At 45.0% G+C, this 15,781-nt stretch overlaps 1 protein-coding gene across 1 annotated transcript in view; it reads left to right on the forward strand.

Annotated features, from left to right (window-relative positions):
* The window catches only part of Acsl6 (acyl-CoA synthetase long chain family member 6), a 62,784-nt gene that overhangs the window by 36,236 nt on the left and 10,767 nt on the right, over positions 1-15,781 (forward strand). Inside the window, exons 10-17 of the mRNA XM_042688857.1 lie at positions 288-361; positions 2,392-2,469; positions 4,120-4,254; positions 4,900-5,034; positions 5,945-6,040; positions 7,759-7,831; positions 11,182-11,270; positions 12,165-12,281. Of these exons, the coding sequence (XP_042544791.1) occupies positions 288-361; positions 2,392-2,469; positions 4,120-4,254; positions 4,900-5,034; positions 5,945-6,040; positions 7,759-7,831; positions 11,182-11,270; positions 12,165-12,281 (797 nt within the window). The remainder of the gene's footprint in view (positions 1-287; positions 362-2,391; positions 2,470-4,119; positions 4,255-4,899; positions 5,035-5,944; positions 6,041-7,758; positions 7,832-11,181; positions 11,271-12,164; positions 12,282-15,781) is intronic.

The raw sequence follows: 15,781 nt of genomic DNA on the forward strand, positions 1-15,781 counted from the left end.
TAAAGTGCAACAAATGGTTAACACTTCAGCCTTTAAGACAATCCGCCTGTTTAGCCACCTGCCTTCTGGTCCCAAGCTGCCAAGAGCCTCCTGGTGGTCTTAAAGGGTCTATCAAGTGGAGGTTCCTAGATGTAGCATTCATCTTCTTGGATCTCCAGGGTAACTGAGGCCAGGTACCAGAGACTTGGAGGCCAGCCTGGTGTCTGGCACTGCTGGCCTCTGGCACAATTCTCAGGGAGTGGCCTTTTACCTCCCAACTAATGTCCCTTCTTTCCATCTGTTTTCAGGGAACCCCAAAGGTGTGATGCTTACCCATGGGAACGTGGTTGCTGATTTCTCCGGCTTTCTGAAAGTGACAGAGGTGAATAAAGTAAACTTACTACATGCAGGTGTCTCTCTGAGGACAACCTCAAGTCTTAGAGGGGTTTTAAATGCTGTTTCTTCTTTTCTTTTCTTTTCTTTTTTTTTTTTCCTCCCCTGATCAAATCTGGGCTGCCAATAAGAGGCAGGAGTTTCTGTACTCAATAGAGCAATTGCATTTGACAGCCACTTCTAACCTCAGACACTGGTTGAGTTTTCTGCTTGTCTGATTTTCAGTTGACGCACATCTCATAATGTCACCAAGGTTGGCTTTGAACTCATGATTCTCCTGCCTCAGCCTCCCAAGTGCTGTGACTAAGTCATGCACCACCATGCATGGCTTTTAACCCCAAACAGTGAAATGACCAATACTCAACAAACATTCAGTTGATTTAGAGTGCTGAGATCGCAGAAAAGCATGTGAACCTGATTTCCTTTTTTTTAACTTCAAAAATTGAGATCCCTTTGCTTTTGCATGGGTCCCTCTAATTAAAACAAGTAATCCTTGTTAACTTGTTCTTTAAGGAGGCCAGGGTTTAATTCAGTCATTTTGTGTTTAAGGACTACTAGAGTCTGAGAAACAGTGGCAGCTGCTGATTTATAAGGCTATACTTACAAGTAAATATAAAGTCAAAAAAGCCATATATCTTGGCCTGACAAAAGTACGTTAGTGTTTATAACAGGCTAAGAAAGAAGGATCTCCCCGGGACTGGTAAGTAGATTCTGAAGTTGCCTTTAGGAGAAAACAAATTATCTTTCCATTGAAACCAGGCCTTTTCTCCCTAGTAGAGACTCCCTCTTGCATGCTACATGGCATTATAAAAGATACACCCTCAGATGCTTAGATTCATTGCTGGAAAACTGGTGGTTGAGTTCAGATTAGGAACCATGAGCCATGTTTCCAGGCTTTGTCCAAACAGGACCAAAACAGGACAGACCAAGAGAGCATACTTCTGTGACAAAGTAAAAAAGCAGGCAGGCTTACAAAAGCTGAGCCTCCTTGTGAAGGCCTCTGCCTGGTCAGAGCATCCCGTTTCTAGGGTCAGACCCAATTGTAAGCCTGATTGGGCTGGCATTCTGCCCAGGCTGGTGGGTATAGCTGGTCTTGTTTTTGTGTTCTTTTTTTTCTTTTTTTTTTCTTTTTTTTTTTTTGTCAGTCGTGGGACTTGCACTCAGGGCCTGGGCACTGTCCTTGAACTCTTTTGTTCAAGGCTAGTGCTCTACTATTTTGAGCCAAAGTGCTACTTCCCGTTTTTGAGTGGTTAATTGGAGATAAAGAGTCTCTTGAGAACTTTGCTGCCCAGGCTGGCTTCGAACCATGATCCTCAGATCTGAGCCTCCTGAGTAGCTAGGATTACAGGTTTGAGTCACCAGCACCTGTCTGGCATTCTCCTTTAAAAGCCCTGATTCCCAGCTGTGGCTTGTGAGGCCGGGTTCAGCTACTTTTGTTTGGGGCTTGGGTCTCCCTGTCTCACGACCACCCACAGTTGACATAGGTGTAGGGATCTATGGGCCTCCTTCTCCGGAAGCACTAGAAAGTGCTGACAGTCTAGGACCCTCTCACTTTTCTGCTCAAGTGGCCCCAAGAGACTGGGGTTAGGTTCTACCATTGTGGGGAGGCAGGGAGGGGAGCCAGGCTGGCGCCGACTGACTGCAAGTGAGGTGCAGGCCCCTCCTGAAAGGAGACTTCCCTGCGGAGCTCGGCTCTGCTGGTTTATATGTGCTTCATGTGGCTCTTTGCTTCTGCAGATAACTCAGACCCACTGGCGCTGCGACCTAACACTCCGCTTCCTATGCTGCCCTCCCTTTCTCTCTGCACCATCCTCTCCCTCTCCCCATCCCTCTCTGGCTCTCATTTTATTTTTTCCCCTCTCATCTCACCTTTCTGTCCCACCCTCCCTCCCACTCCCCATCCCCCCTCTTCCTGTTCGCCCATCCAGGATCATTTTTCTCTTTATTGTTTTATGACTCTCTTGTTGTCTTCCTGTCAGTGTTTCTTTCCTTTCTGTCTCCCATGCCCATCACCTGCAGAAAGTGATCTTTCCGAGACAGGACGATGTGCTCATCTCCTTCCTGCCTCTGGCTCACATGTTTGAGAGAGTGATTCAGGTAAGACGCCCACCTGACTGATTGGGACTTGCCTGGGCTCCTTCTGTTTTCTTGCAGAGTCAGTGGGCTCCCACTTGTGCGGATGTGCACTTTTCCTATTTGCCTTTAGCACACATGTTTGAGCGAATGGTGCAGGTAAGGCCCTGGCATCCAGGAGGCACAAGCCATGCCTAGAACCCATAATCCTGTTAGGGTGTCACTTACCACTAGTAGCGTGAAGACTAAAATACCCTATCTTCAGAAAGTACCACAGAAGCCAGGGGGAGTCCAAAGACCTTGGCACTTGTCCCTCCTGGCGGCATTGTTCAGGGAAGACCCCACAGGCCTGCTGTGTCTTGCTGAAGGACACACTCAGCTGGTAGTGGCAACTGCTCTAAGAGCATTGCAGCTTTGCACAAGTGCTTTGCCATCCAAGCTCTGTGCAGTAAGTACTTCTCTATGTACAGCCAATAGGCTTCTGTTTTGTAACTCTCATAAGAGAGCAGTAAAGTCAGGCCATCAGATTGTCATGGCTCCTCAGGCTGCAGATGGGGGCTGATGGTATGTTGACTCAGGGACAGGCCTTGTGGTAGTTCAGAGTGAGTGAAGGGTGGAATCCATATCTGATTATTGGAACAAAGGATTCGCTGTTCCTGTGTCACACAAAGAACCATTTTGAATAAGCAGCATTTTGTTGTTGTTGTTACATGTTTGTGTCAACAATAGGGTTTGAACTCAGGGCCTAGGCACTTGTCCCTTTTTTTTTTTTTTTTTTTACTCACGGTTGGTATTCTAACACTTGAGCCACTGTTCCTCTTCCATCTTTTTTGGTTAATTGGAAATCAGAGTCTCGGATATTTTCCCTGGCTGAGCTGAATTTGAATCACGATCTTCAGCCTCCTGAGTAGCTAGGATTATAGCCTGAGCCAATGGTGGCTTATAAATTTCACCTTTTAAATTTTACCTATTTTGCCTCAGGGCATGCTTTTCAAGCTTGGCTTTGAATGCCAGCAATTACTGCCAATTGTTTTGTGGCACTAGGCAAGTTGCTTTACCTCTCTGATTTTTAAATTTTTCATTAAGGAAAGGGTTGTTAGGAATACTGCCTTCCTTATAGGGTTCTATGAGCATTAAAGGATTAGATCTAAGGCTCCCAGTGAACTCCTAGTCCTGAAAGGCTTTATGGCCTCTCACCAACCACGACCCACAGCCAAATTTAGTAACAGCTCCAGTACCCATGGGGATGGGGGTTTCCTTTCATAGTTGTCCAGATGTTCCTGGGGAAACTGATAAGACTATCTAGACTTGAAGCAGACCCATTCAAGGATGCAGTGCATTTCAGAGAGCTGAGCTCCCAGGTAGGCTCATGTCCAGGGTTTTAGAGTGGGTGTGAGGGACAGGCATGGATGAGAATGCCTATCTTAGTCTCTTCTAAGAGCTCAGAACTCTGTCCCCATTTCTTCTCCCTGTGATGGAGTGAAACTTAGTGCAATCATTCGTGGGGGAGTCAGGGGTGAGAGATAGCTCACATAGCATTCTTCAGTGTCTCCCAACAGCAGCTATAACTGGGCTCGGGTAGGGGTGGGGTCACTGAGGGTAGAACTTTGGATAGCTCTCACCTGAAGCCCAGGGCTGACTAGACTAAAGGACCTTCTTATCCTCTCTCTCCAGTCTGTTGTCTACTGCCACGGGGGACGTGTTGGCTTCTTCCAGGGGGACATCCGCCTCCTCTCGGATGACATGAAGGCTCTGCAACCCACCATTTTCCCTGTGGTCCCGCGACTGCTGAACCGAATGTATGACAAGGTGAGGTCCACAGGGGGTCTCTGGCCGGAGTGAGGGGCTGTGTATCAGCTTATTTGGACAGAATCCGTTTATTAGGCAGAAACCTCATATAGGTTTTCCACACTTTCACACCATGACCAGAAAGTTGCCTCCTTTCTTGTATCCTCTGATTCTTTCTCAGTTTTCTCCCTAGTTTCCAAAAGCCTGGTTGAGAAGGCTTTAAAAAAAAGAAAGAAACCTACATCTATACAGTGTCCCTGGACCCTGGCAGTGTTAGAGCTTTTTTGTTTCCCATGCTGGTACTGGGGCTTGAACTCTGGGCTTGGGTGCTGTCCCTGAGCAGATTTTTGTTGTTGTTGTTCAGGGCTAGTGTTCTACCATTTGAACCACATCCCCACTTTCAGCTTTTTGGTGGTTAATTGGAGTTAAGAGTCTCACGGACTTTTCTGCCCGGGGTTGGCTTCAAACTGTGATTCTTAGATCTCAGTCCTGAGTAGCTGGGATTACAGGCATGAACCACTGGCTCCTGACCATAGCCCTCATTTGAATGTCACATAATCCATGACAAGGTACAATGGCTTCTCTGCTGGCTGTCTTCCTGTAGGACACATGTTTAGAAGTGATACATTCAGATCCTGACCGCTATTTCCAACTTGTGTTCCTCAGATCTTCTCTCAGGCGGACACTCCATTAAAACGTTGGCTCCTGGAGTTTGCAGCCAAGCGCAAGCAGGCTGAGGTCCGGAGTGGAATCATCAGGAATAATAGTATCTGGGATGAACTCTTCTTTAATAAGATTCAGGTGAGAACATGGACAACAGGTGATTGTAGATTGTATCTAGTGGCCTGCGATCTCGTGAAATAGTAACATTTGCTCATCAGATCAAAGTGTAAGTTGAAAATGGTCTTTAAAAGAAATGGGAAATGTATAATTGCCAAAGGGCAACCAGCAAGAAAATAGGTTCCTTGACCATCAGAGTAGCTTTGCCCTTGAGTGGATGGATTAGTGCTTCACAAGATGTTCCTGTGGCTCCCAGGGCCTGGACACAGTGGCTTTCCAGTAGTATCAAGTTCTATCCAGATGACTAGCAATCTTTTCCTCTTTTCTTCTGTCTTTGCAGCCTCTTCTAAAGCAGGCCAGCCCAGAATTCCATATTTCTGAATCTCCACTGAAATCTTCAGACCCTGCATTGCCCAAGAAATATGTAGTTGATTAGTGGCATTACTAATTTTCTTGCTATTCTATTTTTAGCTGTGAAAAATTAATATTTAAACTCTCTTGGCTCAACTTACAGAAACAAAATGTTTCAAGTATCTTTTATCCTCTGCAATGCATAGTAAATAAAGCAAAGTATTGATTTGTACATGAAAAAAAGGCAATGCCATTAAAATGGGAGCTGGAAGAAATTGTCCTAAGTAATTGTTTTGGATGCTTATGAATGATGGAAGAGTGAGGGAACCGCTTTATAATTTATGGAAGGAGAGGAATCATAATCATAGCATTCTGTACAAACTAATGACACTTTAAAAAGACATAAAAGAGTTGGTCATTGTGTGGCTTGAGTTGCAGACTGATAGGGCTCTTCATTTATAGGAGGAAGGGACTTTCTCAGCTCAGGGCCTGTTTCTTAACCTGCGCCCTAGCATTGGTGAATGCTGCCCTTGAATGAAGACCATCACAAACGTTGGCAGGTTCTTGTCTCTTCCCACAGGCCAGTCTTGGTGGCCGGGTGCGGATGATTGTTACTGGAGCAGCCCCCGCATCACCAACAGTTCTAGGATTCCTCCGGGCAGCTCTGGGATGCCAGGTATTACTGCACATGGCCTTCCATGGGGGTGGACAACAGGGATGCATTAGGCAGGTAAGCGATTATATTCTTGACTGTATTGGAAAGGATTCTAGAGCCAAGACTTCTTTGGCATAAAAGCCTCCACATCTGAGGATCGAAAAAAAAAATCCAGAGCCATTGAAAGCTAGGATGGCTTTGCCTCCCACATTCTGGGAAGCCCAGGTGTATCCGCTCTGAGCGATTCCTTTACCTGGGCCCATGGAAGTTTTTAGCAAAAGGCAAACAGACCCGATATACTCACTATATTCACATCCTCAGTATGCTGGAGAACCTGTATATAATGTCTCACAGCTAAACCTTCTGCAGCCTGCAAAGTACCTCCTGATGTGGAAATGGAGTGCTGAGAGAGGACTAAAACCCATTTGTGTGTTATTTAATTCAACAGATTTTACTATCATTTAAAAAAAATTCTGGCCGGGCAACGGTGGCTCAGGCCTGTAATCCTAGCTGCTCAGGAGGCTGAGCTCGGAGGATCACCACTCAAAGACAGCCCAGGCAGGAAAGTCCAGGAGACTCTTATCTAATAAACCACCAGAAAACCAGAAGTGGTGCTGTGGCTCAAGTGGTAGAGTGCTCTCTTTGAGCTGAAGAGCTGAGGGATAGCACCCAGGCCCAGAGTTCAAGCCCCACAACCAAAAAAAAAAAAATCATTCTTCCATTTATCCAGTCCATGAAAATATAGTCAGTTCCTTCATAGGCAGGGTATTGTGACGTGGTTATGGGCATTAAATAAATACGTCAGTTTCATAATTGTGCATGCTTAAATTTTTATCCTATAGAACCCATAGCTTCTCACACTATTCTGCTATTAGAAACTGACATGGCTTGTCCAGTTTTTTGTTTATCTGTTTTGCCAGTCCTGGGGCTTGAACTCAGGACCTGGGCATGTCCCTGAGCTTCTTTTGCTCAAGGCTAGTACTCTGCCACTAGAGCCACAGTACCACTTTTGACTTTTTCTGTTTATGTGGTACTGAGGAATGGAACCCAGGGCTTCATGCATACTGGAGAAGCACTTTACCACTAAGCCTCATTCCCAACCTTTGACTAGTTTTCAAGGCAGATTCTCCCACATTTGCAGTGAGGTAGGCAAGAGGGACTCTGGAGAGGAAATCTTTTAGCAGATTTGAAAATGCTTATCTTTAATCCATATTATTCCAATGGAAAAATTGAGCCAGGGGCTGGGAAGGTGGCTCAGTGGTAGAGCGCTTGCCTTGCATGCCTGAGGCCCTGGGTTCGATTCCTCAGCACCACATAAGCAGAAAAAAAAAGCCAGAAGTGGTGCTGTGGCTCAAGTAGTAGAGCGCTAGCCTTGAGCTGAAGAGCTGAGGGACAGCGCTCAGGCCCAGAGTTCAGGCCCCACGACAGGACCCCCCCAAAAAAAAAAAGAAAGAAAGAAAATTGAGCCAGTGGTTGAGAATAGGCCCGAACTCTTACTACATAATCTTATCTGCCAATTGTCTGTGATAAAACAAAAAGAAAACAGCCCATTTTTCCAAGCACATATGGCTACACAATGTTCAGCTTCACCTGGAATTAGCTACCCTCAGAGCACTACCCCACCCATCCTCCCTGGGGAATAGCCAGATGTCCAGTGGGAAGTTAGGTAACTGAAAATGACAATCAGTCAGCTCTTGGAAGTTGTGGGTGCCAGTGTGATTTCTGTGTTCTGCTTGAAGGTTTATGAAGGTTATGGCCAAACTGAGTGCACAGCTGGATGCACCTTCACCACACCCGGGGACTGGACCTCAGGTAAGATGGGCTGCAGATACAGAAACAGCTCCCCAGCCACACCAAGTTAAAACAGCTGGCTGTGCAGCTCCATCCTGGGAGTGAATTTGCATTGACACTTAGAGGAAAAAAAGTCAAAATAATGAAAAAAGATGCCCAACGCTGGTGAGTCACACCTGTAATCCTAGCTACTCAAGAGGCTGAGATCTGAGATCTCTGTTCAAAGCCAGCCTGAGCAGGAAAGTCTTTGAGACTCTCATCGCCAGTTAACCATCAGAAAACCAGAAATGGCACTGTAGCTCAAGTGGTAGAGTACTTGACTTGAACTGAAGAGCTAAGGAGGACAGTGTCCAAGTCCAGAGTTCAAGCCTCACAACTAGAAAAAAAAGTGAGAGAGAGAAAAATGAAAAAATTAATGGTGGTTATGTCTGAATTGTGTTATTTTTGGATCTGATGTTTGTTAGAAATGTTTGTGGGGTTTTTCCTGTTTTCCTATTTCTTTTATAGATAGATGATATACAAAATCTAGATCACAACGTAGAACTTCAGGTGGTAAAATCCTTAAAATACCAGTGTGTGATGAGTTTTATAGATTGTAGATATTGAACAGCCTTGCCTATAGTTTTTTTTTTACCCAAAATTTTGGATTAAAAAAAAGCAAGTTGTGAGTTGGATATGACATGTAAAGGAGAGGAAAGTTTACATGGATTATAGGTACTGAGGACTGAACCCAGGACCTCATGCATGCCAGCTTACCCCTTTGAGCCACATTCTCCAACTCTTTTAGTTTTGTATTTTGTCCCTTTGAGCCACATTCTCTAACCCTTTTAGTTTTGTATTTTGTTTTTGAAGTCTCCTTAACTTTGCCTAAACTGTCTTGGAACTCTTGATTCTGTTGCCTCCAGTTTCTGAGTAGCTGGAATGACAACGTTGTACTACCACACCTGGCCAATATATTGTTTCATACAGGGCCGTTTTAGATGCCTTTTGGAAGCAGTGGTCTTCTGTGTCTAGTGACAACCTCAGAACAACGCAGTTCCCAATCACACTTTCATTCTGAGAAAACGCATCCTTGAGGGTGGGGGGAACAGGCCTGGGGTGGGGAGCCCATGGCTTATCCTTCATGAGACTCAGAACAGAGATTGCAAAGAGTCTGAAACACACTCAGCAGAAGAAGCCTTTTGCTGAGTAAATAGTTCCAGTTGCGAGCCAACTTCCTCTTGGGCCACTCTTTGGGTTTAAGTTTGTGCAATACTAAATGGAAATTTTGGGATGATGTGCATGCAAAAAAATTACATACTCCTTAACGCAGTACTATTTTCAGAGCACCTTGAGGTAGTCAGTATAATCAGGAGAAATATGATAGGTAGATTCTAAGTTGGAATTGCATTTGGCCAAGGATAGACCTTTTTTGATGTGTAGTGTGATTCCTATCTCCTTAAACTTTAGCTGAATAAAGTCTGTTCTGTATATAAACTCTTGAGTCACTCTGCCACTGCTGACTGTCCTTTAGTAACCATTTTTGAGGTCCTTCCACACTACTTTTCTCTTTATTGCAGCCATCATATTGGCCTCCATTCTCAGGTTCCTTCTGGACACTCCCCTTTCTCCCTCTTAGGTCATCTCCTGCATTTTCCTATAGAAAACTGTTGAGTGTTTATTCATCTTTACTATAAAAAAAAATTGGGCTGGGAAGGTGGCTCAGTGGTAGAGTGCTTGTCTCTCATGCATGAGGCCCTGGGTTCAATTCCTCAGCAGAAGACCTGAGGGACAGCACCAGGCCCAGAGTTCAGGCCCCACCACTGACAAACAAAAACCCAAAGCATTTAAGGTTATTGGATATGAGAGGATTGGTATCTCTGTACAGTATTGTAAAAGAGTTGGCAACATGTCTTAAACCAAAATGTCATAGCTTTAGTTTTTGTTATTATTTCAGGACTTTGGCCAGCTCCTGTTTAAAAAGCCCTTCTACTTGCCAATGAATTGGATTAATAACCACAAACAATGACTGGAAAATTACTTAGATATAATTTAGTGTTTAAAGTACATAAAGGCAGGTGCTGATGGCTCATTCCTGTAACAACTCTAGCTACTCAGGAGACTGAGATCTGAGGATCACTGTAGCCTGGGCATATCCATGAGCCCCTTCATCTCCAATTAAGCACCAAAAAATGCTGAAAGTGAAACTGTAGCTCAATTGGTAGAGCACTAGCCTTGAGCAAAATGACTGAAGGACAGTGCTCAGGCCCTGAGTTCAAGCCCCAGAACAGCATGTACACACATACACACACACACACACACTCACACTCACACACACAAGTATATAAGACCAAGAACATATAAACTCTTATGGGAAAGGGAGAATCAAGTTACCTTATCCCAGTTTTTTGTTCCTTTGTTACTCTTAAGTTTAATGTGTAGATCAGTATCATCCAGGTACCTATAAGAAAAATAGAATCGTGTGCCTTCTTCTAGACCCACTACAGCAGAGTCTACAATTTAACAAGATTTCTAGGTCAGTTCTATACTCATTAATCCACAGTCTGGTGACTAAAGGAAAATGATGTTTTTATTTTATGATCCCAAGGCAAGACATGTGATCTGATCTGACTATAGTAGAAAAATGTTTTAATGTGGGTACCATTGTAAAAAGTAATCCTGACTGGTGCTGGTGGCTAATGCCTATAATCCTAGTTACTCAGGAGGCTGAGATCTGAGGATTGCAGTTCAAAGCCAGCCCGGGCATGAAAGTCCAGGAGACTCTTATCTCCATTAAACCACTAGAAAACTGAAAGTGGCATTGTGGTTCAACTGGTAGAGCGCTCGCCTTGAACTGAAGCGCTGAGGGACAGCGCCCAGGCCCAGAGTTCAAGTCCCACAACTGACCAAAAAAAAAAAAAAAGTAATCCTGACCAGGTGGTTAATCTGCTCCCATATTGCCCAGGGCTCCTGTGCAGATCAGTACTGGGCTGTGTATGTGCCAGTATTACTCTTTAGGAATCAAATGTAGCCAGGTGCTGGTGGCTTGTGCCTGTAATCCTAGCTACTCAGGAGACTGAGACTGAGGATCACCATTCGAAGCCAGCCAGGGCAGGAAAGTCCATGAGACTCTCATTCCAATAAACTACTCAGAAAAACCTGAAAGTGGAGCTGTGGTTCAAGTTGTAGAGCACTAGCCTTGAAAAGAAGAAGCTTAGGGACAGTGCCTAGGCCCTGAGTTCAAGCCCTGGGACCAACCAAAAAACAAAAAAAAAAGATCAAATGTAAAACAAAGGCCTAGCAGAAGTTGGCCTGACTTATGTTTTGTTATTAGTGCCTATTCATGATAAAGGTGTGTCAGAAACCAAGTGCCATCTTGCTGTGTGTTCTAGGACATGTAGGGGCACCTCTGCCCTGCAATCTTATCAAGCTTGTGGATGTGGAAGAACTGAACTATTGGACCCACAAAGGAGAGGGAGAGGTAAACTTAAGGATGTGGCCATTCATGTCTGGATCCTCGGTGTAGTAAGTGAAAATGAATGAACAAAGACAGAGTGGAATTACTTTCCTTTCACCTGTGTGTAAAGTAATTCTAAGTAACTGATTCATTTGATTCAACCAACCCTTTATTCTGAAACTCACTGGATCTAAGTAAAGATTTTGAATTCCCTAACTGAAAACAAATAAAAATCTATAGAGGGTTTTTTTTTTTTTCCTAATCATGATGTGTCCTACTTATGTATAATTGGCTCCAGCAAGAAAACAGCCATGTACAAATAGACCTGATGAGGTGAGGAAGCCAGGTCATCCCTTGATAGTAGATGGGAAACTGACCTCCTGGTGTTAGAAGCAAGAGACGTGAGCAGCACCAATGATGAAAGCTGGGAACCAGTAGCTCACACCTATAATCCTAGCTACTTAGGAGGCTGAGATCTAGGATCATAGTTGGAAGCCAGACTGGGCAGGAAAGTCCAAGAGACTCTTTTCCAATGAATCACAGAAAAAGCCAGAAGTGGACCTGTGGCTGAAGTGGTAGAGAGTTCTAGCCTTGAGCAAAAGAAGCTCAAGGACAGTGCCCATGCTCTGAGTTCAAGCCCCAGGACTGGCAAAAGAAAAACAATTCTGTGCTGAGACCTATGCGTATCAAAAAATAGTGTGTGGCCAAGACTGAGGGGCAAAGAAGAAGGGCAGGGAGAAAAGGCAGATAGGGAAGATACTGCTTCAGAAAAAACAGGAACCATTCCTTGTCCTCGGGATCCAGCCCCACAGTGTCCCCAGTGGCTTTCATGAGAGGTAGTGTACTCAATTCTTTAGTCTCCCCCAGCTGTCTCCTTTAGGCTGTGACTGAGAGAAAATGTGGTGTTCATTCCCACAGATATGCGTGAGAGGACCAAACGTGTTCAAAGGCTACTTGAAAGATGAAGACAGGACAAAGGAGGCTCTGGACAGCGACGGCTGGCTTCATACTGGAGATATTGGGAAATGGTTGCCGGTATGTGTGTTGGGAACCTTGATGTGTCCCAGATGTTCTGGCAGTGGGAAGGGATGTGATCCAGTTAAGTAAGATGGGAATCCCCAGCTTCCTCCTCCTTCCCTCCTAGTGAAGACCATAAGCCTATTGGAGGGGAGAGCTGGAGACCAACTCCCCATTCTTCACAGTCTGCCAGAAACAGATCTGCTAGTGTTTAGAGTCTGATGGAGTAGAAGGAGGTGCATACCTCTGGGAGACCCGAGGAGGGCATAGATACAGGCTCTCAGCTGAGAGGAGGGAAAAATCTCAGAGCTAGGAGGATACCTCAGTCCTTTTGGCTCTGCCAATAGTTGCTCTCATTACCTTGAGCGAAGCCTGGCCCTTCTCTTGGTTTCCACATTGATGCACTTGTAAAATAACAGAGCAAGCCCTCAGAGTGTATTTTGGACTATAGCCCTCAGCTTTTAGCTCCCAACTAATTTGCCTTATTCTCTTATTTTTATTTTTTATTTTTTGCCACTCCTGGGGCTTGAACACAGGGCCTAGACACTGTCCCTGAGCTTTCTTTTGCTCCAAGGCTAGCACTCTACCACTTGAGCCACAGCGCCATTTCTGGCTTTTTCTGTGTATGTGGTACTGAGGAATTGAACCTGGGGCTTTATGCATGCTAGGCAAGCACTCTACCACTAAGCCACATTACTCACCCAAGGACATAGAATTTCTGTATACAAACTGTGTAAGAATTTCAACAAAGCTGGATGTCAGTGCTCATGCCTATAATCCTAGCTACTCGGAAGGCTGAAATTTAAGGATGGCCGTTCAAAGCCAGCCCAGGCAGGAAAGGCCATGAGACTCTCATCTCCAATAAACCACTCAGAAAACCTGAAGTGGTGCTATAGGTCAAGTAGTAGAGCACTCGCCTTGAGCTGAAGAGCTGAAAGATAGCGCCCAGGCCCAGAGTTCAAGCCCCGCGACCGACAAAAAAAAAAAAAAAAAACCTCAATCAAGACATAGAACACCTCAAAAGTTCCTTTGTATACTTTTTCCTGGTACATAGTAATTTTTTTAAACATATTATTTATAACAGTTAATCTTGTGGAATTTATTGGATTGAGAGATGCCTAGCAGATTAGCAAAAGCACATCTCTAGACGTGTCTGTCCATTCTCTTATTTTTAAACTAGGGACGATAATGTTACTTGCCTCTCTAGTTATTGTCCGGAAGAGTGAATGAGGTTATGCATGTAAAGCACTTAGCACGGCACCTGGTCTGTAAGAGATACTTAGGTGAATGCTGTGACCAGAAAAAGCCTCTGTCACAGACACAGAAAGTCCCTGCCTTCAGGGAACTTCTACATTTCTGTAAAGTTTCTACAGTTTGCATGGAATTTGAAGCATTAAGTTACCAGGCATATGAATGATGCTGAGCTCTCCCAGACACTCTGTGGACTATAATTCGCCTCCACTTACATCTGTGTGTTTCCTTTTGAGAAACCCTCAGGCCTGTGGCACATAAGGATATCCTGTGTCCCCAGTGTTACCCTGGGCCAAGAACTCTGGTCAGGGAAGACATACATCTTTTGGCAGTTCCCTACCCAATGTGATGGGCATGCGCTGGGGCATGCCTACCTGGGGAAAAATAGGGTGAGCCTATGTGCCTTGGCTCATCCTGGACCTGAATCTCAGGATGAATCCCATTCCTGTGAACACACAGAAGACTAGGAAAGGCATTCAGGCCAGGGTAACAGCACAAGCGGAGTACAGATGCTAGGGGTTTAAGGCAACGGCTTCCAGTGACAGGCCCATTGTATAGGGAAAAAAGCCAGAAAAGCAGCAGTCCCTGGACACTTCACGGGGAGAATTCAGGGCCTCTTCTTTGCCTGCGCTCCTTCCAAGACCCTACACTTCATTTTGTACTCTTTTTCTTTTCTTTTCTTTTCTTTTTTGGGAGGGTCTGGTCGTGGGGCCTGAACTCCGGACCTGGGCGCTGTCCCTCAGCTCTTCAGCTCAAGGCTAGCGCTCTACCACTTGAGCCACAGCGCCACTTCCGGCTTTTTTTTTTTTTGCTTATGTGGTGCTGAGGAATCGAACCCAGGGCCTCAGGCATGCAAGGCAAGCGCTCTACCACTGAGCCACCTTCCCAGCCTTGTACTCTTTTTCTTAAGGCTTGAAAAAGTAGTAAAATCTTGAAGCCCATAAACCCTAGATCTGCCACTGATATACTTCAATGGAGAGCAATCCCCAAAGGCACTGTCATTTGTACACCATTGTTGGATTATAATTAGAAATACTTTACAGCTATGTTTATTTTTCCTGTTTCTCTCGTGTAAGATGAAATGGTCTATTCCTGGCACAAGCCCACCTTAACATTAATAATGGGATTAATTTTTTCATAACTGACTAAGATTGATCTATAATTTCCTTCTGGTGTTCAACTCTGTTACAGTTTTGGTGTCAGCTTATTGAATGGGTTGTGAATGATTGATTATTTTCCCTGTTCTCTGGAGGACCATGTGCAAGATTCCAATGATCTATTCCTGAAATTTAGGTAGAAGTCATCTTCGAATATATTTGCACTTTCACAAATTATTATTGTTATTTTATTCTATTATATAGACTAAGGAAAAGGCATAGTCTTGTCATTCAGAAGAACCTAGATTCAAATTCTGAGTACCTTATTTCTTATCTGGCTTTGGGAGAAAAGAGTTTACTAAATTCTCTGGTTTTATTTTCCCAATCAGTGAAATAGGGGTGACAGTACCTAATTTGGCGGGGGGATTATCATGAAGGCCTAAGGAGTAAATGTTGAAAAAATATCTAATATCCACCCTAGGTTTTGAACACAATAGGCCTGCTTATGTGTTGTTGTTGTTTTAATTCTGGAGAGATTGCTTTGGATCAGATGGATGGAGTGGGGACCAAGCTTAGGCAGAAGTCTGCGGGGGATGTAGTTGTGATGGGAGGAGGAGGAGGGTGAGAGTGAGGATGGTTGGGGGGAGGTTGACCACTCAAGACCTCAGAAGCAGTAAACAGCAAGGCCAGATGTTGGGGCTTTGGAACAGGGACAGAGAGAGGACAACTCCAAGCCTCATTCAGGGTGGGTTGCATTTTTGAGGACAAGCAACTCAGTTTTTACAGCATGCTGAGGGCTGTGAGGCCTGGGAGGTACAGTCTGGCAGATATGTTAGTGGAGCCAGGAGAGAGCATTGTTCCAAGGATGGAGCCAAAAGAGGGAGCACTCCCCCCGCCCATCCAGATAATCAGAGTCCTGAGGTCCAGGAGGTGAGTAGAGGTTCTGGAGGCCCATGGTACCAGTCCTCACTGTCCACCTCCCCCACACACACTCTGCCCTGCCTACTGTAGAGGTCCTTGGAGGGGGGTGGGCCAGGGCTCCGGGCACTGTCTGGTAGGTGGTCAGGTGGGAGTCACAAGGTGCTGTGATTAAGGGACTTCTCTGTGGGCAGGGCAAGGGGCTGAGGCTTGGAATGACATTTTCATAGGATCTCGTCTGTCTTAACTCCA

This window comes from Dipodomys spectabilis, unplaced genomic scaffold (assembly GCF_019054845.1).
Source record: "Dipodomys spectabilis isolate Male_0828 unplaced genomic scaffold, ASM1905484v1 ptg000119l, whole genome shotgun sequence".
NCBI lineage: Eukaryota > Metazoa > Chordata > Mammalia > Rodentia > Heteromyidae > Dipodomys > Dipodomys spectabilis.